The 27,250-nt window shown below is 52.9% G+C and overlaps 1 protein-coding gene across 2 annotated transcripts in view; it reads right to left on the bottom strand.

Moving 5' to 3' along the window:
- The window catches only part of atos (atos homolog atossa), a 99,987-nt gene that overhangs the window by 45,198 nt on the left and 27,539 nt on the right, over positions 1-27,250 (bottom strand). For both annotated transcript variants that reach the window (XM_077627233.1, XM_077627232.1), the window contains exons 2-3: positions 7,996-8,200; positions 3,382-3,471 (exon numbers count right to left, since the gene is read on the bottom strand). In XM_077627233.1, the coding sequence (XP_077483359.1) occupies positions 3,382-3,403 (22 nt within the window). In that variant the 5' untranslated portion in view covers positions 3,404-3,471; positions 7,996-8,200. The remainder of the gene's footprint in view (positions 1-3,381; positions 3,472-7,995; positions 8,201-27,250) is intronic.

Genomic DNA, 27,250 nt, shown 5'->3' with positions numbered 1-27,250 from the left:
ACGCTCGAACGTGTACGTGACGGCTCGAGAAGTGACACAGAGTAATCAGCCGTCGTCCTTGTGCACCTCTTTGCGCCTGCCTCGTGCTATACGCCCAAGCGAAGTGAGGCCGAAGCAAAATATGTGCTATAGTTTTACGCTTTAGTATAGTATAGTACAGTATAGTATAGTAATAGTATCGTATAGCACAGTACAGTATAGTACAACATAGTATACTATAGTATAGTATAGTATAGTATATTATAGTATTAAGGCTGGAACAGTGACGTTCCGTGCCGTAACAAAAAATCCCCCCAGTGAGACACAGATCTCGTATTAAGGCCATTTTCTCCTAGAGCAGCTTGGGAACTTCAATTTGGATGAAGTGATAATTAAGGCTGATAAAATTCCCTGAACTTTACACACTCAAAAAGAGAAAATTCTCCGAACAGAACATCACTCGGTTGGCCAACACTGTACACATGGTCACCACTTGAAGCTGCGGTTAACACCAAAGTGTAAATAGGTTTGGTTTGGTTTGGCTTATTGGGGTTTAACGTCCCAAAGCGACACAGGCTATGAGGGACGCCGTAGTGAAAGGCTCCGGAAATTTCGACTACCTGTGGTTCTTTAACGTGCACTGACACCGCACAGTACACAGCCCTCTGGAATTTCGCCTTCGTAGAAATTCCGCCGCCGCGGCCGGGATCGAACCCGCGTCTTTCGGGTCAGCACAAAGTGTAAATAAGTTTGGTGTAGAGTTCAGTACGAAGATGAACTTCTGTGCATTTATTCACTGTTCCGAACGTTTTAGCTTTCATAACGGAGTGACTCTCCACATGAAGGAGCAGTCAAGAGAAGCCATGAGTACAGCCCCGTAAAGGTGCACTGTGTAGAGGCGCAGGTGCAAGTGCACTGAGAAACAGCGTTAATGTTCGAAGCTAAATGTACACCTCGCAGGTCAAATACACTGGTGGCCATCGGCACCATAATAATGGCTGTAATTTCGCACCACCAAGCAATGGCTGGCTTGTAACCAGCGATGATGAATGGATTGCCGCTGATTCGCCCCATTTTCGTTTGTTGGTTCGTCATTCGCCGAGATCCAAGGGCTTTAATGGCACGCACACGCCGCCAAAGCCGTCGAAATAAATGCGCAAACCGAGTTTATAAAGGAAAACCGCCACGGTGGTAATTGCGGACCCCATTAGCTGTGCCATCTCATCTCGCCGCGTAGCTGCTGACGCAAGTGCAAACAGTCAAGCTGAAACGAACGAGCCTGTTGGGCAACACCTATGCCGAAAGAAGTAATAACGCCTGAAGCACCATGACGAGTACCCGGTATGGCAAGGTTTGAAAGGAGGCACTAAAGGCGGGCGACTGAACACTTGCAAGCTCGCTAAGCGTATCACCATGCATGCCAATAACCCCTACCACCCGTTTTCAGTGCAGCCAGTTGGCTTGACATGTGGCAGCTCGCTTCACAAAATCACAAAAGCGGAGGAAAAATACAAAACGCTGCACATGCTTTGCACACGCGCACCTTCCTCCTCCGCAGGTGAAACATCCCCGCACTTGGCTCGTCATCCCACAGAGGCGATTTCATTTCAGCTACCGAGAACAAGCCATTGCCAAAGCGTGAGGGGTATGTGCTGGCGGCCATCAACACTGACGGTCGACCTCGCCGCTGGTACGTGCGCACCCTTCCGTGGAAAGGGTCTACGCCCATCAGCGTCAGCGGTCAGCTCGAATCATCCGATGAGTCAGCGCCAGCAGCAGCAGTAGTACCCGACACTGTTACCTGGCGGCGCGAGCACCGCCGCCACCACCGGGAGAGGGGGTCAGAGAGAGAGAGAAGCAAGTGTGCAAATCGCAGGAGATGCTGTCGAGGTGGAAGTGAGCCCGCCGGGCTTCCCGTCGTGATGAGCTTCCACCCCCCGCGTATCATTAGTGGGAGGGGCTGGGCGTCCGACCGCCGCCGCGGAGAAGGGCACAGCTGAGCGCGGCCGAGACCGGTGCGCGCCGACACGGGTCGACCGCAGGCAGCAGCAAGCGCACAGCACGCTGGGGCGAGGGCCCCGGCAACAGCGAGAGGTCGCCGACGCGCGCCCCCAGTGACCGACCGGGCCGGCCAGCCCGCCCCGCTCTCCGAAGCCGCCGCACAATGGACAGAGGCAAAAGGGAGAGGTGGGGAGGGACTCTCCCCAACGACGCCCAGCTGGTAGGTTCAAGGCCGAGCAGCGGCCACTGAACCGACTGCAGCCCTCCTCCCCTCGGAGTCCGAGACACCTCTACCTGGCCTCGTGACGCTTTCCCACCAATGTGCGCGCACGCAAACGAAGGAGACGACCGCTCACGAAGGTCAACGCAGTCGATCGGGTGGAGAGCGGCGCATGACACACACGAACGCATGGGCACGCCCGAAGAAAAATCAATCGTCGGCATTGATTCTTTCCGTCACGGCTCCTCCTTTCACTCGCCTTCGACGCGGAGGTGGTGGTGGGAGCACGCGTACACCACCGACGACTGTTCCTCGTATCGGGCAGGCCACGTAATCGGCCGCAGAAGTCAACCGCGGCAACGACTGCAGTAGACCCGCGCTCTTCCTTTCCAACCCTTTGCGCCGCAAAATAGAGACAACGGTGTGCCTCGTGACCGCCACATGAGAGCGGCACAGACGCGCGTGTCGCAAGGCATGACGCAAGGCCGAGCGCTAGGGGGACCTCCTCCGCGATGCAGACTTCCCAGAAGTGTGACGGCGCGGATGCCAACAGCTGCTGCATGCTGTCCTCCTCGGGTTCATCGGGGAACAACAGACCACGCGCATCTGCGCGGGAGGACGCCGAAGACGGCGCCGCAATCGGCGACCGTCGCAAATCGTGTTAACACCGCCAACACACACGAACACGCGTCCCAATTCGACCCCTCACACAGCATGCAGGCACCTGCATTGTCTCGTAGCGCTTTCGTAACGATTCAAACATGGCAGAGACGGAACGGAAGGACACGACAAACACGCCAGCGCTGTTTGTCAAGGCGAGGGGTCAGCGCTGGGCCCGGACTTCTCCACCACAGTGAGGATTCTATTGCGCAACGACTCGTTTCACGCGCCCCCAGAAAGCTGGCGCACCTTCGATCGTTCGTAAAGTCGGCCAAGCCCACGATTATGACGATCTCTGGGCGTTAATGACGCCTCGCGAGAAAGAGAGCCAGCCCAAGCAACCGGTTTCGAGTGCCGTCGAACCCGAGACAGACAGAAGGCCCGATCAACTTCTCGGCATGAAGCCTTCCTCCAGCCTTCCTTTTGCAAGGGGTAGCCGCAAACGAACTTCATCGTACTACGCGGTGGCGTTATTAGCAAGGCAGGGCAATCGGGACAAACAGCGCGGAACAAGCACTCACCGCTCTCCGCCGTCGGTCTCATTCTGGGCAAGGAACGATCAGGAGCCGACAGAAGCCGTCAGTTCCTCCGTGTCAGATGTGGAGAACAACCTGCACACACATAAAAGAGGACATGGGAAACCTGCACCTTCAGGGAAAGAGGAAGATAGAAAAAGAAAGCGGGGGCAGCCACGCGCAACAGCGCAGCCTGAGGCAACTCAATAGCACCATCGGATGGGTGGCCTGCTCGCTTCGCAGAGCACTGGAACTTTTTTTCCCCCAAACTGCCTCTTTCCTCAGCAATGGCGGTCAGGCGGTGTCAGTTTGCAGCAGAGTGGTCAGTATCGCGAGTCACACTGCGGCGCTTCCACGCGACGTACCGAACTGATTTTGACCAATTAAGTCGGCTGCGGATGCCAATGCGCACCTTAAGACAATGGTGAGGCAGACACGTCTTAGTCATGTTTACATTAATGAGTGAATTCACGCGCAAACAATTTAACAACAGAGTAATCACTATCCTCAAACTAACTACGTCCACAGCAGGACAAAGGCCTCTAACATATCTCGCCCAATTAACCCTGTCCCGTGCCAGCTGCGTTTACTTCATCCCCGCAAATTTCCCAATCTCATCCGCCCACCTGACATTCTGCCGCCCCCTGCTACACTTGCTTTCACCCGGAATATACTTAGCTGAGAAAAATATTCTGGATTAACAGCATCGAACAAGAACGTCCCGTGCGCAACTGCCTTAATGGCGACACGTTACACGTACAACCTCATGCGAAGAAGGTGCAAAGGCATCGCACAAGGGATGATGGAAAACATGGGGAACTGCTTCAGTAGACGACAGAAGAGAGGAGCAGACAGGAAGCTATTTTTTTGTCTTCTCTGCTGACGCAGTTTTCAACAACGCGGTATCAAATGGCTCCTCACAGCGCATAACTCTCGCGAGGAAATTAGGCCCGAAGTTCAAACCTAAACTCGGGAAGTCTCCATACACACGAGAACGCCCAGAAATGAAAGCAAGACACACTGGCGGGAGATACATACAGCCGCTGCGTAAAATGGCCGACTAACAAAGCTAAGTTTCAATGCGTGGTCTTCCTCGAATCGCTTGGGGCCAGGGACAGTGAATGCGGAACAGTCAGGAGAGCACGCGGTGGATTGAACAAGCCTGCCTAAAAGAGACTAGGAAAGACTCCAACGCGCTTCCGTTTGGACTGCAACCTAGGCTTTAGAGAGGGCGCTGCATGCAGTGCCATTGGTGCGGTATATGGCAGGGGTGGCCAAAATGCGGCTCCTCGCGGGTCCAAATGTGGCCCGCGACTCTCTAGCCTCGTTTGCATGAACCCGACAGCGGCGCGTTGAGTCAGTCAGGGGATCAAGCTGGACATGGTCAGCCAAACTAAACGACCCTCTACTGTTACAGACTCGATACGAGCTAGTCAACTCCCGTGGCGCACCCTGCGACGTTACTGGAGTCCAGTCGACTCCATATACCTGACTTCGAGTTGTTTGCATAAGCATGAACGTCGCAAAGCAACTCATGGGCTATGAAGAACGCCGTAGTGGAGGGCTCCGGATTAATTTCGACCACTTGGCGTTCTTTAACATGCACTGATGTCGCACAGTACACGGGCAGCGTCAGCGAGAGCCCTTAATTTCTTGCCCGAACTGTATGTTACTGTTAGGCTCTCATTCCTCTTTTCGGCTGTCGCTCCGCAAATTCAGTACGACAAAAGAAACCGCGTTCACATGCTCCGACACTCTACCACTGACGTCCTTTTCGCGCAGCTAGCCGGAGGTGTCAAGAGCTAGGAACGCCTGTTCATTCGACACAGGAGTGTGACGGTTAAGTCTCAAGGTGAAAGGTGAACGCGGCTTCTCGCTTTTTGCACGCTCATTTTGAGCACTAGTTTGCTTAAATATGCACGACACGGGACCATCGAGACACACGGTGGGTAGCATGTCTGACAATTAGAGCGGATAGTTTAGCGCCACAAGGCAGTATGCCGTAAAATGAGGGACGCCAAACTCGAGGGGTTAACTTTGATAACCTAGCATACGGCCCTGCCACGCGCATCGAAATCAAAGTTCACGGACATTCCTGCATTTCGCCTTCCCGAAAATGCGCCCGCTGCAGCCCCTGGGCATCGAACCCGCGACATGGTAACCAACAACAGAGTCATAGCCGCCGAACCACAGCACACAAGGTCGCTGAGTCAGCAGTTTCCGGAGAGCCGCACTGGAAATCTCTCTCTGTACGGGCGGCAGTGTAATCCACTTTTTCCGCGTACACGCGGTTGCACGGCTTCCGCTTGTGCGAGAATCCCGAGGCGTAACGCCGATCCACAGACAGGTGAGCAGTGGTCTTCCCACATAATAAGCAAATAACCGAAGTAGTCAACAACACGTAGTCACGCTGCATTTTCAATTAATTTGCAGTCTTTTTTTTTTTTTTGGACTGAGTCAACAGCTGGAGCGGAGTCCTATGGCGCGGCCATCTATCTCCATGGCATGGTGCTGGCAATTTTCTTGTTTTCTTCTCTCCACTTTGTTTTTCGCCTACAGAATGTAACAGCGGCTACTGCGAACCGTGTGTTTTACTGACATCGCATGGATAGTCTGACAGCTCGGCGACCAACATGTTACAATACAATAAACATCAGAAAGAACTGCAAGCCAAATGTCTTGTGGATGCTCGTGAAGATGCACTTTTCTTGAACTTTCGACACGGAAGCTGTGGCGAATCAGAGGCAGCTTTTACTTAGGTGCACTGCAACACAAGCAGTCGCAACCCAAACAGAGTGACAGGACCACGCTGAAAGACCATGATAGTGAGTAGCTCCGCAGCGTCCCGGTGTCCTACCCAGAGCTGTTAGATGATACCAGTTGGGAAACTCCGCTTCAAAAAGTGACCAGTCCCAGCGGCCACTTTCCTGAGGCTTACGGATGGAGGCGCCATCTGGAAGCGGCCAAAACAAGCTGTCGCCATTAACTTGTTTCAGCTTCTAATTCATCTTTCGGACTGTTATATCCACGGATTTTTGTTGCTGCATTTGCTTCACTGATGTTGTTGCCAGGCGGATGTGCGTTTATCGAGAATTTCGAAGCTTGCAACTTACACAAAGCTTACGTCACGGACCACAGGCGTCACGGCGATCCGTAACACCCCGAATTTAGGCCCATTCAGGTCGCCGTTTTTTCATACATGGACCCAATGGGAAGTTTCGCAACTGGTAAGAACCACGAGCTCTGGTCCTACCAAGGAGCAGCCTTTGTCAAAAATATAAATCCCTAGAAAATAGAAGCCTTCAAACAGTGCAGTGGGGGGTTCTCCTCTGGTACCCCTTCGGAGCTTCGTTGGGAAGATAACAAGGGCTCGTAACACCTTCGAGAGATCATAAACGGTGGCGACGGTAAACGGATCACACAACGTGGCCCAGAACCAAACCAGGGATAGGGCTGCCCTATATTTTTAAAGAGGGCTGTACGGAGTACCGAGCACCGCCGGTGCACCTGAAAGGCGTCTTTCCCATCAAGCGGGGTCTATACCGGCACTGCATGGATAAATCAGGCCGCGCAGCTGCTGGCGCTGCTCCAAGCCGCAGGGGCCAGCTGGGCGTAATGCCGACGACGAACGACGCGGGCTGACGCCATGCGGCTGCAGCGCGGCGGTGCAGGGACAGGAAAAGCAAAGATGGCGAAGGAAAAAGAAAAACAAGTGAGATACAAGGGCTCACAGGAAGCAAGGATACGGGAACAAAGCCCGGCTCGTGTGCACTTCACCGAAAGTGCTCGTCCTGTCTCGGAACTCGAACGTCAGTAGCGATGAAATTTTTTTCCATGATTAATGCGCAAAGCAAGAGACGGCGAGGCACCAGTGCAGTACCTCTTGGTCACTCGCGGATGAGTCCCGCGCGCTGTCGAGTCGCAAGTATATAAAGAAGCTGGAGTCACCGGAATGGGCAACGTTTGAGTAAACTTACGTAATCGGCTCATCGCGCAATCTAGTACGTATACGTCCGACGAGACGAAACCGACGTCCTCTTTCCTGCACGGCGAGTATAAATGTGCCATTGGCGTAAGGCGCCTCGCTGAATACGATTTCTTAACATGAAATTATCAGCTGCAGAGGTTTTAGCCCCCGTTTCGACATCCCTGTTCCTTAACCACTGTATCAAAGGGGCAAATGTTTCACGTTTGCCGAGATTTAAGTATGAGTTCGCAGGATCTTGAGTTGGACAAAAGCTGGCACACAGCTACCTACCTTTGTCTTTGTCGCTTGCAACCTTCTGTGTCTTCTTTCGAACCGCGCGTATGTTTTTTCTACAGTCGGATGCAAGTCAAGAAAAAAGTGGCTTTTCCCTTTCAAAGAACCCCCTTCCAGCCAATGGCGACGGCCAAATCTCATGACCCTGCTAGCGCGACAATTCAGGGAGTGGACTATCGCCTCCATCTGCCATTCCCTGCATTGTCACAATAGCAGGGTGATGAGAATCGACCGGCGCCACTGGGTAGAAGGGGGTCCTTTGAAAAGGAAAAGCCGCTTTTTTCTTGAGTTGTATCCAGCTGCAGTTACAGAGCTTCCTTCCACACGGCGAAAAGAAGGCGACGATCGAGGGCACTCACCGGCACCACAGGTGGACACCTCGGGTGGCGGGCCCAAGAACAGCGACCAGCGACACACCGGCACCAGGTGCGCCAGCCTCCGGCGGACAGGAGAGTCACGGGTCTAGGCTCGGCTGAAGGGTCCGACCACTGCACGCCGCATCCGACGAAGGCCTGGTCAGCGAGGGCGAGAGTACAACCACTTCTTGGGCCATGGTCTCCAGGACTGCGAAGGGGAAGAACACGAAATAAGAAACAGGCGGATGGAAAGCCCCACACTGAGCAGAGACTCACTATACCGCCAAAGGCCGGAGCAAGCCGGTTCAGACACCAGCATTGATCGGGTGCGGAAGGCAGCATGCATGACGACAGCGTGAGTCAAGCAAGTATATGTAGGTCAACCGGGGTTCCCCACAGCCACGGTCGTCCTGGAATGGATTTCAACAGCCCCGGCGCGTTCCGTAATGTCGCACAAACACAACCAGTGATGCTGTTTTCGGGTCACAGTGACCACATCGACAGCGGTCCACATTATCCACCGATAACGTATTTCCAGACGTCCATTACAAACTAGTCGCGCCTAGAACCAAACAGCGCGCGCAGGACGAGCGCAATGATATTGTATATATACGCGCTGCCAAGCGCATTGCTCGGAATTCATTTCAAGCCTCCGAACCGAGGGCACAACGTTTCCAATGCAGTTGCGCAGCAGTGTTTCGCTGTCTTCCAAAGGCATACAATCGCCACAAGTTCTCCCGAGCTGTACCTCAATACCCGTCATAAGCATAGGCGACAGAGCGCTGGCGGCGTTTCCCAACGAGCGCTTAACGACGGCAAGCCCCAAGGTCACCGGCAGCTTGTGACGGCAAGGTCGCGCACTTTCAATGCCACCCTTCCCTTCCTGGCTCGGCAGCGGACGTCGACACAGCGCCACTGCTCATGCGGTAGCTGGTGTGCCCTGTGGACGTTTACACTGGTGTTTCATGGCAAGATCAGGCGACGCCACAGTTGTCCTCATTTTAAGCGACAGATTATTTTTTTGAGTAGGTGGTCTATCAAACAAATTACAACCAAAATTGGAAAGAAGATAAAAGATGTTTGCCGGCGGCGGAAACTGTCGCTCGTTCTCCGGACACCAGATCTTCATCCGGCGGAGACAAAGGCACAGCCAGGGTGATAAGATAGGTACGACGAAACGAAGACAGGAGGGATAGCAGAAGGCCCCGCCGCGGTGGCTCAGTGGTTAGGGCGCTCGACTACTGGTCCGGAGTTCCCGGGTTCGAACCCGACCGCGGCGGCTGCATTTTTATGGAGGAAAAACGCTAAGGCGCCCGTGTGCTGAGCGATGTCAGTGCACGTGAAAGATCCCCAGGTGGTCGAAATTATTCCGGAGCCCTCCACTACGGCACCTCTTTATTCCTTCCTTCTTTCACTCCCTCCTTTATCCCTTCCCTTACGGCGCGGTTCAGGTGTCCAACCATGTGTGTGTGAGACAAATACTGCACCATTTCCTTTCCCCAAAACCAATTATTATTATTATTATTATTATTATTATTATTATTATTATTATTATTATTATTATTATTATAGCAGAAGAGGTTAGCCGAGAGAATTACTGTTTACAAACACGTCCAGGGACCGCATTCACACAAACTCGCGGTCTTCACGGAGTTGGCTTCAGCTGTTTACGGGATTACTCCAGTCACACTTCTGGTCGTACAAATCAACTTCGGGCCACAATGCCAGTAGTCCTCGCTTTTAAGCTGTCGCTAACAATAAAAAGCCGCGCGTATACACTCGCGAGGGTTTTTAAAAGGGAGAACGATCAGCCAAACAGACCTAAACGATACGCACGGTTGATGGAAGACAAAGCCTCCAAAGGCCCGAAGAGCTATTTTGCAAGGCCTAACGCTAACCTCCGCTCGAATGTCCCAACCTTGGCACGAAGCGGGTGAGTTGCGTGCTGACGTCGCGACCACGCGAAGCAATCAAGGCAGAGAGAGCGGGGGGCCCGCACCCATCTTTTGCGCAACCCAGCGCCGAAGGCGAAGCGAAGAAAAACACCGTTCGCGCGGCAGCAACACAACTAGGAGGCAGGCAGCAGCTGCAGCGCTAAGTGCCATAGCGATAATACAAAGAAAGGGAGAGAGGGAGACAGCCGTTCAAACGATCGGCCGCCCATTGTCATCGCGGCGAAAGCGACGGTGGCCGCCGCGGAGAGGAAACGCGCTCGCGCTGCGGCGGCCGACATACGCGCCCCAAGGTCCGCGCGCGCGTCCTTGGCCGCGAGAGAAGTTGGGGCGCCAGCAGGTATACCTCCGGCCTTCCTTGGGAGACGCAAATAGCGGACGCCACTCGGCCGACAACCAAGAGAAGAGCCTTCCTGGCAGCACACACGCATCGACAGCGCAGCGCTCTACGCGGGGTAGCGCAGGGGTCACGCGCGCTCACGCCAACCAGCGTCGGCGGCCACGGGTTTCGCGAAGCTGCTGCAGCTCGGAGCGGAGGGGGATTTTTCCTTGGCCCCGGCGGTGGGCGTCGTCGAGAAACCCGCCAATGCATATGCGTGCCAAGAACGACCTGGAAGGGGCGTCCTTCCGATGAAAGCGACTAAGAACGGAAACGAAAGAAAAAAATGCCAAGATGAAAAACCGATAAATTGAATGAGGCGAAATGTCCGCGTGCAGTGAGGTCTCAGGGCGCGTGAAAAAAAAAAAAAAAACCCGAGCCACCCGAAATTATTTCGGGGAACTCTTTGGAAGTGCCTCGAAATAAACATGTTAATAACTGCAAAAGAAAAAAAAAGCCAACTTCCAGGTTCGACTGACTTCACCTCGCTGTCTGACCTGCTTTAAAGACATCACAGGACATTCTTTCCGCAAGAATTTCTTTTTTTTTTCGGGACTGTGCTGGAGAGACACCATATAGTATCACCCTGCCATCAAATATGCCTTACCCGTGAGGATACAACTCAAGAACCAAGTGGCAGGTGCCCTTCAAAGGCGGCCCCTCCAGCCAACGGCGTGGTCCGATTTTCAAGACGTTACAGGCCACCGTTACAGGGGATTGCGTACGGATTAACCGCGACGTCACGAAAATCGACGTATGCCATTGGCTGCAGGGCCCCCTTTGGGCACTTTCCGCTTCAACCTTGAGTTATGCTGCAAGTAAGTGGCCTCGTAGGACGAGAACTTTCCGCTCCAACAGGATAAATCTCCAAAAGGGAAGCACCTGTGCGAGGAACGAGCACGCGACAGACTTCTGCTGCCTCTCAACACGACACCATTCACGCAGCTCGCCAAATCTTCCACGTGGATTGTTAAAATGGCGTTCACTGCAGGCCGACGTTGGGCGCACTCACGGAGGTAGCGGCAGTGCTCGCCTATGCCACCCAATGTGAAGTGAACATGAAATGCACGCGAAAACGCGAAATCTAGCCCAGCGTCTAAACAAGTGTACAGCACAGCCAAAGAGACTTCCGTGATGCTGCGCTTGTGGCGAGTCACGAGAAGTCCCGCAGTCGGACGACGCAACATGTCCCCTTATTCACGCATTCCCTGCCAGCAGACGACAGTAGCCCATTAGGAGAAAGAAGAAGAAGGAAGGAAGGAAGAAAGAGAAAGGGGAAGAAACGAACGAACAAAGAAAACAGGACGAGAGGAGGAAAGGAGGAGATAAAGAAGGCTAAGGAGTTTTACTGTTAAGCCGAGTAGCAACAAAACAAACGCGATAGGACAAACAATGACTCCAAAGCAATGGTAGGAATGCCACGAAACGAAAAAGCGCCAGAGAGAGAGAGAGAAGAACCTAAGGGAATGAAGGAAGGTTACGCAACGCGCGTGAAGGTCGAGACCATTTGGAACGGCGCCGCATGAAGAGAAAGACAGACACGTGTGCGACGGTTGTCCAACACAGAGCCGTCTGCCCGCCGCAGCCGGTTGGGATCCCGCGTCGTTGGAACGGCGCCACTTCGTCGAAATCAGGGTCCCAACCAGGCCCGGCGTTTACAAAGCCAGTGCCAGGAATGGCCCATAAAAACAGAGCTCGGGCTTGGCATCGCCGCGACTGACACTGCTTTTAAAGCAGCGCCTTTAATTTTCTTTTTTTTTTACATCTCGTGGCTCTTGTCCGCCACTACTATAGGTTCGGCATCGTAAGAGGTTAAATGCAGGTTTCGACCTTATATATGTTTGCGCCGCGCAACTTCTTTATTCCGCCGGTAAGAAAATTCCAAAATCTTGGCCCGCAACTGCCAAAGGATTAAGTCACCTTTCTTTCCGTCTCGAAGCCATACGGCCGAACCTCGTTAACTTTTTCAGATGGCGCAACCACTCCGTTAGTTTTCCAATAGAAAATACCAACAGTTAATTTTTTTATAGCACGTACAATATTTCGCGCAAAATGACAAAACGGTTGGAGAACATAACACTTAAAACAGGATTTGTCGGATAAACGCGTGAGAGATAGTGGAATAACTTTCGGTTTGAATGAGCAAATGTAATTCGCTGCGTTCGCTGCTTAGCATAAAAAGAGAGCACCTTATTTCATGGCAAAGGATGCTAACTTCACTTGAAACAAAAATCGGTCCAATAAGAGCGCATACCGGGAAATAACTGCGGGTACACTATCGCTAGATACACAAACGGAAGTCGAAATGATGCCGAATGCACTTCGTTCTTACCACACTTTTTGCTACCATACTTTCGACACATTTAATGTGAATTACATTACTTAAGTTGCGTCCCGTTTCAAGCAGGCCTGCATTTTGTCTGACACGACGTTGCAGACCGTTTTCGTTACGACGACGCTTAGCTGTATATACACATGGCCTATAGGCGGGACGCGAAATGCAGCCGGTTCAGCACGGCTGCGAACCGACGACGTCTCACCCAACAGCGCATGGAAACAGCGACGCGTCAGAATACTTGCCGGATGTTGCTGGAACAAGCATAGTGAAACCGAGCTCCATCTCTCGAAAGTATGAACGGCCTCAGGAAGACCAAATTTATTTTTTCTCTGTAACGACGCCGAAGAGCTTTTGCCGCAGACGCAGGCCACGAGCACGCTTACGATGCAGGGACGGATGGAGAAGTCGTTCAGCTCCGGATGCAGTCGTCTTCACCTTCGCCACTAAGCGAGTGCATAAAGTCGAAAAAAAAAAAAGGGGGGGGGGGGTAAGAATCGCTAAGCAAAAAGCATTTAGTAGCTCTTCCGGTGCCATTGGTCCGAGTGGAGAAAGAAATGCTCCAATCGAGAACGACTCCCAAGCTCCGAGTCGCACACTATGGAGTGCGCAACAGCGTCCTACGTAAAGTCCTACACGTATCACTTAACTCCTATACTCGGTTTATTTAAAATATGAATACGGTGTTCATAGGGTCCTGTATAGTGTCCTGTGTAGAACCCTATATAGAGTAATAGTTGTCGTAGCAGCCATCCTCCTTTCTCCTGGACGAGACACGCGTTTTGTATACCTCAGTAGTCAAAAGTTGCCTTTACTCGGCAACCACGGCGAAATAACTGCACGGTTGGACAACAACGACATTCATGCGACAAAGTGCGCATTTAGCCAACGGACGAAGAATGCATATTGTTCCAGCCGTGGGGTTCGCAGCGTCTAACTCTACAGTATACCGCTGAGGTGACATGTGTCCTAATTATAACAAAGGAACTTCTGGTTCGCCAACGAAATCAAAGATATGTTGTCAACTGTTTAGCGCAAAGAGGCTGAAATCGCGTGCGACGAATTGGAAACTCGAGCAGAATGGAAGTGGGGTCTATATAGTTAAGTGGCTGCTGTCTGTCGACTCAATAAGCCTGGATATACGTTTCACTGCATGCAAATTATATTGCTCCTTTTTGTGGTGTTCGCGTACAGCTCACCGAACGGGGTTAAATTTATTACGCGACGTAAACATGAACTAAAGCTGTAAGCACTTCCGTAAACGTAAACCGTAACTCAGCTGATATAAATGACAGTATAGCGTTGAAAATCCAGCCCATGTCGCGCTGGCAACGACTGCAGTAGACCGATGCAGATGTGTGTTGAGCGTAAATGCGAGCCGCCTACTCAGCAGTGCAGAATGCCAGTGTCGATACGAAGAGGCGTGCTTGTAAGCGCCTCCCACCAGGAAGCAATTCAAAATTTATCCGGCACAGAACTGAAAACCTGCCTGCAGCGCTATACCGTCCAATGTCCAGAATGATCGACGCTGAAATGCACGCCATCTTGGTCCGGTCCCATCACTCTCTGCTTAATACTTGACCGCCATCGATGCAGGCTCCCTCGCCCATTTAACGAGCAGCGCCGGGCAGTCCATTGTTCGAAGGCCCGTATAACGGCGGCCATACGACCAGGGCCGCGCACCCCGCTCACGGCAACCCGCGTCCGACGTGAGCCACAGATGAAAAGGGGAGCGCGCACGTACAGCGGGAACCTTGGACGCGGCCGGGCGGACCTCCTAACCTTGGGCTGCAAGCGCCACACGAAATCGCGCGTCTGTTGTACGGGTTGCGCGCTCCAGTGCAGCCGTTGCCGCCGCCCGCCGGGGCTGCCGCACGGGGGTAGGGTGCCTGGATGCGCGCCCTCGCCCCCGCTCCGTGAACGGAGCGGGGGCGAGGGCGCGCATCCAGGCACCCTACACGGGGGTCGACTCGCATCGGCGACGTTGGTGGCTCCAGCGGAGACCAGATCAGCCCCGTTGCACTTTCGAAACATGCAAGGGCTTACGCCGGAATGCTATGGCGCACCTCTGCTGAGAGCCACTGATTTGTGGCTGAACCCCCAAAGTACTACGTGGCACAGTTTACACTGGAATCGCGACGGTAGAAGAAAAACGGTTCATCCGAATATCCGGATAATACGATTTCTTCGCGACCACGGAATATATTGCTGTCGCAGAGGATTAAAAATAGGGCGTCTAAAGAAAAGGGGGTCTCACTAAAAGAGGCATACTGTATGAAAACCCGTTTAGCACAGACAATAACCCCAAGACTCTTCGGTCGGAATATGAAGGTTAAGTACCGTCAAATTTTGAACTTCGTACATTACAACGTAAGGTGGCGCAAATATACAGCAGCACATCGGATCACTACCGCAATTCCGATTTGCGGCGCCGAAGCGGCCATACAGCGTTGGCAGTTTTTAACAAAGTGAGAACGAGTTGACTCAAGCAAGTCAGCAAGCGTCCTTCGAGACGCTTCGTGAGATCTCTGCGGCTGACGTGTGTCCTCAGAGCGCCATCACGAGAAAATCACCACATTAAAAGACAAATAGTCTTTAATGCATCACGTCTTGAAGAAGAAAAATTGTGAGGCTAAATGGAAGAGTCGTGTTAGAGTAATTTAGAAAATAGCTGTGCCAGAAGTCACGTAAGGCTAATTCGGATATCGCGGATACCGTGTTCGACCGAAAGAAATAAAAAAAATAAGACCTCAAGGGCGTTGTACAAGCTCACGTTCATTTCGCGTTCTAGCGGAAATAGTTTTCCACTGCAATGAAATTTTACGCGGGGACATATTCGAATTTGCGACCTTGCTTAATAAGCCTGTCGATACCTTCGTCAGCATGTAACAGACCCCTGGTTTCAGCAGGCACAACCACACTGCGCAGAGTCGCATCAAAAACGGAACTGCACAAAAAAAATCTCAACTCCGCACTATAGTCGCATAAACTCAAAAACAAAGCGGCAGATGTCCCTCTAGGAGCCACTCCAGCCAATGGCGTCGACGGATTCCGCCCCCCCCCCCCCCCCCCCCCCGGCCAATACCTTTGGAGCTGCTAGCGTGAAATCGCTGGTGGTGGCAGATGAATGGGGAATAACCACCGCTTAATCGGATTAACTGCGCTGTCGTTAAAATCTGTCAACGCCGTTGGCTGGAAAGCCTCCTTAGATAGACATGTGCAGCTTCGTTCTTGAGTTGTATAAGACTAAAATTCATGCACTCTTTTCTCCTTTATTCAGTTCGTGCATGCCAGTAATATACATTTAATGCATAGGTTCAAACATTGTCACTCGTTTTCCTTTGCGGACACAGGTACAACCTACTGTCGGGAGATGTAGGAGGAAATCATATTAAATAGCATCAGGCGATGCGAGTAGAAAGCCGGAAAGGCGCAGACATGTCCAGCATATATGTGCGTGTCAGGGCAGTGACGCGACGAAGGTATATAGTACACGCAATACCGACAAGTCTGCTCATTCAGCAGGGAATGAACTGAGATCAAAAGACGCGCTGACTTGTGAAAAAGCAAGCAAGCGACGACGACACGCAATACCACACATTATCGCTGTCATTCGACGTTTGTTCCATGTATGGTGAACACCGACGATTCTGCAAAGGCCGCACGCATGCAGATACCATCGTTGCCTTCCGGCGAAATCATAATCTTACGAGCCGCGCGACCTACTATCGAATGCCGCTCAAGGCTGCGTTACTGGGTTCGCTTACTCGGCACCACCACCATGTCGTGCCTAAGCCTAAGCAACGAGACGCTTTCTGGAGCGCGAAGAGCCTGCCGCCTTCCACTATGGGCCACGCCTTACTCAAATTAAATATTCCAACAGCGATGTTGCTAATGACCTGATCGCGAAAAAAAGTGCAGGCCTCGACTTAGCATGCAGGCGATGCACGCCCAAGCGACTGCTGACTAACGACCCTTCAGATATCGCAGTAGAATCTGCTATTAAAGCACAAGGATATATGTTAACGTATTCCCCAGTTGGCCGACCGACTGTCCAGATCGTCGATGACGCGAGCAGAAGTAGCAGAAGAAGCATGGAGTAGTAGAACCGCTCTACGGGGCAGCACGCTTAGTACTGTATACGAACTAACGAGGTCGAATGTCCTCAATTCGGGCACAGTAACCAACGCAAAACAGACCCGGCCAGTAGGGAGGCGAACAGGACGCACTATGCTGGACTGCAATTGAGTTAACATAAATGGCGTAACATATTCCCACACAGAAAACGAGAGTAAGACAGTGGCTCGTGCGCTTTAAACAGTAACTGCTAAGGCGTCTATAGTTGGGCTAGTCGGCGGCTCGACGTTTCAGGCATAGTTAATATGCCTGCATACAGAGGCAGATTTAAGCCCCAAACCACCTTTTCAAGAATTCATTCATAAATCCGCCCCTGCCTGCACATCCTTTCAATGTTTAGTTAATATTGCTAATTAGTTAATTTAGTTAATATGCTAAACTATTAACAAAAATATTATCGAACAATTCAACTAAAAGGTAACCTTCAACTACTTAATACGCCCGGAATATCAAGCCACCAACAAGCGCTACGAAACACATTAGCAGAATCTCCACAAAGCTGTCGTCTCGGGGCAATGGAATCGACGTCTCCCCTCTGAAGCCGTTTCCCTTCGTGGCACTGGGGCGCTCGCCCGGGTTTAGCCGGGCCTCGTTGGGGCACCGCGGGAGAGGGAAACCAATGGAAGGGAGAGCTCTGCGCGCCTCGCTGACGAAACCAGCTGGATCTCTGCCGCGGCGTTATTATCGCACCAGCCCCAGACTGCCAGCCAAGGCCTGAATTGCGCGCAGTGTCGTAGACTCCGGGGCTCCTACCGCGCGTTCAGAGAGGAGGGCGCAGTGTCGTGCGTTTCTGTGCGTACGTGTTTCACCACCCATCTCCCTCTCGCTGGCACGGGAACCCACCGAGAGGAAGAAGGGGGGACACGCCGGGCCTGCTGCCGCCACCCAGAAAACAACCGGCGCGCATTCGAGACGGGCTAGCCCCGTGGCTCGGGATAGACTGCCTCTCCGAGCCGACCGACCAGGCCCGGCTTTCGAGCGCGAGGCGAACGCAGGGGCTATGGGCGGTGGGACTCATTTCACACAGCAGTGGGGAGAACGCACGGGGAGGAAGACGGAGGGGTTTCCCCGACTCGTGGCACGAAAACCGGAGAGGGGGGGGGGGGAGCTGTTACAGAAGGGAACGGCCAAGACTCTACGCTCTTATACTATGCACACATAGAAAGTACGAAGCGGGAGGAAAAAAACAAGGCCAACAGATAACGAAACTTTCGGATTGTGCCATAGGCCGGCACAATTTGGTGTGTGCGAGGGGGAGCGGGGGGGGGGGGGGGGGGAGACCAACTCGTGCCCCATTCTTCCGGTATAATCTGTTGGCACGTGGACTTCCTCTGCTCACCGTTGCCGCATACCGTAATGACTCCGGAGGCTATCAGCTGGGAAGCAGCAGGCAACAGGGAAGTAAAACTTTCGCCCTTGTTACACCATCACGCCCGAAAGACCGACTCTTCCACAGGCTCGAGTTGGCGCCTCAATACACACTTTCTAACGTCGTTGCGAGCATTCTAGAAGGCCACGAAGAAGTGTTGATATATGTAATTTTTTTTTTCAGAACACACTATTTGGTGAAAAGTCTCAAAATGGTCACACCGACCTCGCATAATATGGAACTCTTCGATGCGACCTGCGTTAGCGCCACCTCTACCGCGAATCAAGCATGACATGCCTTCAAATAAGGAGAGGCGAAGACGGCTTACAAGACAAATAAATGCGCCATCGGGAGGACCTCCGACTTTCAGCGTTCGTTCGCACGCTGACTCCAAGCATCTCAGACCTCTTCAGAAACTAATAAAAAAAAATGCAGAGCGCGTCGAAGTGCCAGCAGATGCAAGAGCAAAGAGGCGACCAACCAGGGACTCTCGACTCCAAAACCAACGACACACACACGCTCTTCGGCGGCCATTAGAGGCTGGGACAAAGTGGACAGCAGCATCGGGCCATGCCCCAAAGCCAGTTCCAGCGTCAAACTAGGCCTTCTGCAGAGCAGCCACGGCAGGCGCACCACGGAAAGGAGCTAATCGCCAAAAATGTAGGCCGCAGGCAGTTTTCCACTGAGCCGTGAGCGCGTCTGGAGTGAGCAAGGCGACCGCACAACACGCCCGGGTAAAGTGATAACGGCGCGCGCGCCAACCATCGACTCCACTGCGCGACCTCCATCGAACGCATGCCGAGGGAGCAGCTGGGGTGAAAGGAAAAAAAAAAGCTAGATTCGCGCAGGCACAGCTAGTTTGCCTGTCGCGGCTCGTAGCATGTAGACCGTGCCTGTTAAGCAACCGGGGGAAAAAAAAAAAAACACCATTGGGCTCAGCGAAATGATCTGTGGTCGAATGGGCTATGGATATCAAATGGCCTGTGGTGGAATTCGGCGAACGCTGCGCGCATGCGCTGAACGAACTTCGTTTTTCGCACGGCTTTGGGAGTTCCTGCGAGAGTTTCGTTCGCTGAAGCGGCAGCGAAGCGAATAATTTATGCCATAGAAAAGCATGCAGCCCGATCTCGGCAGGAAAAAAAAAAAAAAGGTCGACCGTAGAACGCACCATTCCTCCCAAACAACGTTTCAATGTAAGGCACAAGAGCAAATACATGCATCCAACTTTTCCGAGACGGGCGTTTGTGCAATTCCTCGCCATATCTTCGCGGAGCCAAAACATCGCCGAATCGACCGGCCTCGAAGTCTTCTCCAACCGAGGAGAAGTTTCGGGCAGGATGACTTGGAAGAAAGCCAACTCCGCGCGAGACGCATCGAGCATAGCCGCCCAAAGATTCTGCTTTTTTTGAGTGCGACAGATTGCGTCACATCACTTCCCGCACCAAACCTCACCCCAACCCCCCTTTCCCTCGCCAGACAAGAATATTGATGAAAGCCTCCTCACAACACTCTTTTCGCCTTTCCGCCTCCCACACCCGACGATTCACGAGGAAACCCAGCGCTTGCGATGCTATTTGCCGCTCGGAAAACGCACAACTGCAATGACATTTGTGAGGAAGTGGTCGCACACCGTTTACAAACGCTCAGAGTTGTCGAAGTCCCTACCGAGACTTCCTGCACGGTGAAACACGGTACCACCGGCAGCAGCAGCAACAACACAAAACACGCTGTAGACGGCATTACATTAGTATCCTTCCACGCGATAACACAAAAGTATTAGTTGCCTTTTATAGGACACGCACGACATGTTTTGCTCGTCGACGGTAGAGCCAATATAAGCGTTGTTCAGTATGCACGGCTCTCACTACAAAGAAAGAAGTTTTAGGTGAACTAAAAGCAAGGCACTGATTACTGTCCACGATAATCCGCAAGGCTTCGCTCATAGACGACGAAAACAAAAAAGCCATTAATTTTACGCAACCCTCGGAGACAGTAACGGTGCTTTCCACAGCGTCATTTGCTCCGCGCAGATGGTCCGTAAAACACACCTTTTTAAGCCAGAAAGGTGAACGCAAACCACAAAAACGCACTGAGCACAACAGCTGTGTTCACGAGGCCCAGTCAGTGCTGCAGCCCGCCGACAGGAGAACTTCCTTCGAAAACACTTCCTCAATTTCCGAGCAGCTTCCGCGACCCTCTTACTTTCCAGCGCAGCGAAGAAAAATCCGCCGAGGAGGGCGAGATAACCCCACCTAATACGTATCAATGAGCCGGGGCCGTACAGCAGCACAAGAGGCAATGCAGTGCATACCGTTGCTACCCGTGCTGCTTCGATAGCACCGGCAGCACGCCACTCGTCGGCCCAATTACGCAGTGCACCCGACTGTATAACAACCAGTGCGCATGCGGTGGGTTGTGCCCAGCACAATATGAATGCAGATTAAGAACGCCCATTTAAACAGCGGGCGGGTCTAAGGCGCACTGCACGTGGGTGCGGTGCCGCACAGAAACGAGGTCTCCTGATCGCGCTGCGCACCCCCGCCCCCCCCTTTTTTTGACAAGAGATGAATGCTGCCGGCTGACACAATGCACCGTCGCAACATTTACACTATGTTGCCATTTTTAGTGACCGGGAGCCGAGCGGTAATTAAGTCACCAGAAGCGGTGGAAATATTGCGGTACCCATAATCAGCTCGGAGAATCGGGGCGTTTTTCGGACGCATATACACGTATGCGGTCCTGCACGCGCAATTCAGACACACTGGTGGAGCAATCGACGATCAATCTGGCGTCAGAGCATAGCGCGCGAGCTGCAGGGAGCCTAGCTGTTCGGATTTAATTTGACTCTACGCAGCTGCCCTGATTTTATCTGGTAGTGACAAAACCCGTTAAACGAACTAATGTTGCGGACTCGAGAGTAAAGCGTAGAACTGAACGTAGACCACGATAGCCGCTGGTTCCGTGCAATGCGAAACTGCACCTCCAGCTTGCCTGGCTACACGACTCAAGAATAACAACAACCAGCTTTCGTAGTAAAATTCCGCGGGGCTTTCTTTTTTTTTTTTTGCCAGTACAGCCGCTTTGTCAGCCCTTGAAAAGTTTCGTTTTCGGTAGCGTCGTAATGCGCTCTAACAAATGATTTTCGTACAAACGCAGGCAATAAACACATATATGACGAACGTCGAAGTGTCACAAGAATTTTTTAATAGCTTGGCTTTGGCCTTAAAACAATAAAACAAAAAAAAATGTAGCCGCGATCTTGCAAGAACCATTCTAGCGATCCGGCTGGCACACTAATGCCCTTCATGGCATCCTGGCGCAGAGGGTTGAAATATTACGCATGACCACTGTGAACTGCATGACTGAATAATACGCGATGACATCACACAGCGGGAAGCTACACCAACCAACCAGTGAGAGACCAACCAGTGAGAAACCCACCACTCGGAAACAGACAGGGCACCACAAACAACAAAATGCACCAGCTTGATGTTCGCGCAGTTCTCTTGCAATGCTGCCGCACCGACTCGCTTAGCTGAGACTGTTGCATGACTGGGTCTATACGTCTAAGCCAGGAGAAGATCCCATCCGTTGCATCAGTGAAACAAATATTCGTTAACAGAGTGAAGGGTGGAAGCTATAAGCGTCCGTGGGGATTTACTCCCCTTGAGTGGATAAGCTCCGCCCAAAAGAACTTTCTCCATTACGCAACATTCGCTTAGAGGCTGAACTGACGATTACGCAACTATATACCACCCGCCAGCAACTATAAGCGCTTTCCGGCAGAGTGACGGCAGCACAGCCGGTAAGGGGCAGAACAACGAATGTCGCTCACACATGGCAGGGCATTAACACGAACCGCAGCTTACAAAGGGAGAAAAAGGCCCGCCAGAAAAAAGGCGGAATGGAAGGCTGAGCGAAGCCCCGGGGGCTTTGACACGGTGCCAAGGCGAAGCCTGGGTACGTTGGCAAGACGGGCAGTCAAATTCGAGCCTGCAGCCTTGTTAAAGCCTGGCAAGACACACCGCGATCGGTCGCACGTCGACGCAGTCCATAATTACTTCGCAGCAGGCGCATGCAAAGCAAGCAGCTTAGCTGAGGGGAAACGACACTTGTATTAAAATATTGCTTCTTTAATAGCCGCAGACCGGTCGCGAGCGCTGCTTTTTTTTTCTGCGTTTTTGTGTTTCTTTTCCGTCGCCATACTATCGGCGGTGGATGGAACGATCAAAGGAAGAAAAAAAAAGGCGCAAATGGGGGGGGGGGGGCAGAGGGCGATACAGAACGAAGGCTGAGAAAGAGAGAGAGAGACAAAATGAAAAGGCGGTCAGGCGAACACATGCGAGATGTGCGCAACACGTGGAGGACGAAGAGGACGCGAGAGAAAGAGAAAAGGAAGAGAAAAAAAGTACGCCGTGGCCTTGCTCCGGTTCGGGTTCGAAGAGGTAGGCGAGAACCATGTAACGCTATCGAACGAGCGAGCTTGCGCTGCCTGCCCCAGCTAGCACACGCAGTTGAGCAAGGGTTCGCTCCCTCGCTCCAGCCGCCAGCTGCAAAGTCGGCCAGCCGAGGCACGGAAGGCTTCGTCCTTCCCTCTCTCTCTCCCCCCTCTACCCCATTCTCCCCCCTTTCAGCATGCACGGGAGGCGCCGCATCGCTCGCCCGTCCGTCGGCGAGATCGGTTTTATTCTTCCTTCCCATTTTTGTTCCCGACCCATTGCTTCGTAAGCACGGAAATGCACGAGAGCGGAGGGCACCCCATGCGCGCGGAAAACCGGCCCCGAAGACACCCCCTGCTCTTCAGCCGATGGAGATAAGGGACTTTAAAGGGCCTGCAGAACGGAGCGTCACGACAGCTATCGGCCCCTCTGCTGCAACGGATGGGTGTTGCGGCGCACGACGCTGAACAACCACCGCGCTATCGCGGACGCAGCCACAGCGCGTGCATATATACGACTAGTTAGGGCGAACTCTGAACGTTCAAGGCGGGGATAAGGAAGCGAAAGATGAACTGGCGACCTAACCGGACGATAGAAGGGGGCGAGTGCCTTTCGGGGAGCTTCTGCAGCACGAGACGCCTTCGGTCAAGTGTTGAGCTCGCCGAGCGCTGAAAAGCGAGCACAGCAGAAAGTAAAGCGTTCAAAGGTACAAAGCTGTTAACAGCTAGGCCGGTCACATGCCCAAAACGGCGCGCATAACGAGAAAACTAAGAAAACTACACCGGTTATAGGCTCTTGTCCTCCCTGCTTAAGCTTAACAGGGAGCAAGGCAGGGCGAAGAGCAAAAAACCGACATAACAGCACCGTGCACATCAGTATAGCGCATTCGCTTTGTCCATGCTTGCGGGCTCAGCTTGTCATCTTTTTGGAGTACGGTCCCTCAGCTTTGCGGCGCAACAGCAGCAGCCATTTTTGTTACCTTTTGTTTTCTCGTGTTGCCCCTACAGACGCCGCTGTTCACGTCACTAAAGCTTTCGTTAGCACTGCTCTGCGCGTTACTTTCCTGTATTCTAGTTCGTTCCGAACTGAGGCCTGATACGATATTCACTAACCGACTCAGTTCCAACCCGTCGTATACAGTCTCTCAATCTCAAGAGTACCTTCTATGGATCAGGATGCACTGCTTCGCGAAATGCAACCTTCCAGCAAAGGGGCACTGATGGGACAGCAGCGACGGACCCTAACCAGAACACCACACTGCTGCCACCGCTGGACGTGCGGCGATCATTGCGTTTGTGACGGAACAGCGCAGAACAACGGGAAAAGAGACAAGCGCTGTTCAAGAGTGAAACACTGAAAACAGCCCGAGGCACTACAAATCAAATTAGCCAGGACAGCAGCTATGGCATGGTGGTTACTCATTTGTGAGTAACAAATGAGTCACAAATGAGTAACCAACATGCCCAAGCTGCTGTCCTGGGATCACTGCATGAGTGTTCCAAGCATTTCAAGACATCCAAGCAGTTCATCACATACGGGTACGTGCCGAAACGGCCGAGGCTGACGGCGACCGTTCCACTGCGCGGCGCAAAACAGCGCAGGCATGTAAGCGTAGCGGGCGCGACCGGCGTCAAAGACAAACACGCTGCGTGAGCGTCTCGACGGGTGCGAACGTCATGCTCATCATGCACAATGCCCCCAACGCACGCCGTCATCTCGAGCGGGACGCGCGTCACGGCGCACAACGCTAAGCGAACAACGGGACGACAGAGGCGGAAAAGAAGACCCGTCGACGGCGGACAAAGAGAACGGCGAGGTGGGGGGGGCTTTTTCTGCCGGCATATGCTGGTGGTTGTTGTTGCCTTCGTATGCCGTGCATAGACATCGGCGCGAGCTCTTCCGAAGAAGAGTTTTTCTTCTTCCCTGGGAGGGGACCTCCACCAAGCTCGCAGAGCCGGTCCGCCGGAGCCCGCTCCTTCCTTTGCACGCCCAAGAATATTCACGGGCCGTGGGAGAAGCCAGCGGCTCGGAAGAAAAAGCACGCGTTAAGAATGATGGCGAGCGAGGGGTTTGCGAGCGCGGTTTTGCGGAGCGAAGCCCAAGGCTCGGAGCGGACCATGTAGCACAGAGGGAGATCCCCCGGTACGCATACATACGTACAGGACACACTTCGCGGGCATCGCCCACAAAACACACAGGGATATCCGTAAGACGGTGCCAGCTTTGAAGAGCCACGAGACTTCGTTTCCCAGAGAGAGGTGCGGCTTCCTTCGGGTGGGAACGGTCACACGGTGCCCACAGACCGACCCATGGTCGAGCTCGAGGTCCAACCCTTTACTCTGCGTGTTCCTCGCTTTGGTCACCACCGCTTCCGTGCCTCAGCAAGGCTAACAGGCGTCGGTTAGGAAATTCACGTATGGTTCTTACCAGCACCAAAGGCTCGAACTAATGCCTGAAGAGGCGTGAATTGGTGGAAGCAGTAGCAAGATTTCCGCGTGCAGCCTCGCGTATGATAAATCATCGGCCCCACCCCACGCTCGAACAGGGCTAACTTGAACCTGTTACCGCTCAAGGAGTGTCCGATTGCCATGCATCTTGTGTAAGTTCACATGGTATAATACTGCCAAGTCTCTTACAAGCCACGATCGATTGACGGATTACAGAGCTAGCACCTCGAGACCTGCCACACCAGCTTATCAGAGAGTAAAACAAATCATTTCCCAGCATTACATTCCTGCTGTAGCAATGATACATATGAGGGGCGAGTAATGAGCCGGTCTAACTGGCAAGAAATGCGTGCAATACGATTAATTAACGCGCCAGGCTGTGCCCTACTCTTCTCGGCAAAAGTAAAAAAAAAACAGCATTCGCGTCCAGGCTGGAGAAACACGAAAGCTGCCCCGAAAACGCCCAGTTGCTCGCATTTCCTCTTCTCTTGCCCCATCCAATTAGCAATTAGCCAGTGAACACGACAGCAGCAGAAGCAGCGTGCCCGTTGTGCTTTTTCCGCGCGGGATGCAGGCACCGAATCGAGCAGAAACGAGGCTGCAGCAGCAGCAGCGGCAACGCACTACCCATCGCCGCCGAGCACGGAACGCGCCGGGATGCGACGGCAACGCACGGGCGTGTCCGAGAGAGACCCCGAGTGGAAATTTCCGCGCCGACGCTTCCGCGCAAAGCCGTTGCTCGTTCCCCCGAGCACAACGAGGAAATATAAATAAACAAATAAAAAATAGAAAAGACACGAAAAGGAAAGGGCGTCGCACTGATCGCGCAGTAAGGAAAGCGGGCCACAAAATGATAGGGCTCGGGGTTTCTATGCAGCACACCAGCCGCAGGCATGGACAGTCCCTCAAGGCGCTGGAGGATCACACCGTTGTTCGGAGTTGTCCGCACGGAGCGTGTTCCCGTCCGTGCGTGTGTATGTGCAAGAGTGCGTGCGTGTGTGTGGGTGTGTGTGTGTGTGGGGGGGGGGGGGGGGGGGGTCTCGTGCACTCGCTGTGCGTCGTGCGCGAGCGAGCGAGCGAAATAAAACGGGTCTCTTCTCTCTTTCGGGCCGCCAAGACCTTGATCCCCTTTTTCTTTCAGTCTGCCTCTGAATGGCCTGCGAAATTCACTCCACGCTGTTGCTCTTTTCCGATTTTCCCCACTCACTTCTCGCCTTGCGTGACTTAAGCCAAAGCTTCTCTACACCGGCGCCTTTGAGCTTGCTTGGGCCACTCCACAATGCGCACGCTGCAATTTCGCCTACACGCCTTGCTTGCTTAATTTCGCGCCCGAGACGCCTAGGCTAAAATGTTTGACGAGGAAGGGAAGGAGGGGGCGAGCACGAAGGCGTTACACGACGAAACCAGTGTAGGCTGCGACGCGCAGCGGGCCGCGAGAGAGCACACAAAAGGACGCAGGACCGAAGGGCGCTTCCCGACACTTTGCGAGGCGCGGCTCCTGCCAGCGAAGAGGTTCGAGGGATCGGCGCGGCGCGAACGTGGCTTTTATGTGTCGCCCGCAAACGGACAGGCAGTCCCGCCGAGTTACCAACCGCTCGGTCAATTACCTGCTTTCCACACAAACGCGCGACGACACTCGAGGGTCGGTGACCGTTGTAGGGGCGAAAGTAAGGAAGAGCCGACATAGGCTCAACCGAATCCGCACCATGTGGGATGAGAGCGACGTCGCAGTGGAACTCGACGGTTTAATTTTCGACAGACATCGCCCAGTGCAGAGGCGCTTCTTTCGTTTTTCCATCTCGCCATTGGAAATACGGCTGCAGTGGCTTTACAGTCACGGACACGTTTGAGTGCTTAAAGAGACCTATATTTATTGCAGGAGAGCCAATTGATACATTTTTTGTTCTTTTTGCACTACGGCGAAGAAGGATTAATGATATCTTTGTAAGGTACCTCGGCGAACTCCAAGCAGACAGCCCGGTACTTGGAAGTGCAGCGCACATGAAACGCGCCGTCAAGGAGTTGGAAGAGAAATCGAAAACGAGCCCGCTGATTCAATAAAACGCACATGCACACGAGCGCTAAACACAACGCTACAATCAGTAGCCATTTATTCCCTAAACGCACTTGTACCTGACAGAGATTACTTCAACAACACCGCGCCTATATCAGCCGACCGACCATATAGAGCCCAACCTCC

This window comes from Amblyomma americanum, chromosome 6 (assembly GCF_052857255.1).
Source record: "Amblyomma americanum isolate KBUSLIRL-KWMA chromosome 6, ASM5285725v1, whole genome shotgun sequence".
Taxonomy (NCBI): Eukaryota; Metazoa; Arthropoda; class Arachnida; order Ixodida; family Ixodidae; genus Amblyomma; species Amblyomma americanum.
Note: the sequence above shows the minus strand (reverse complement) of the source record. Positions and strands in the feature narration are given on the sequence as shown.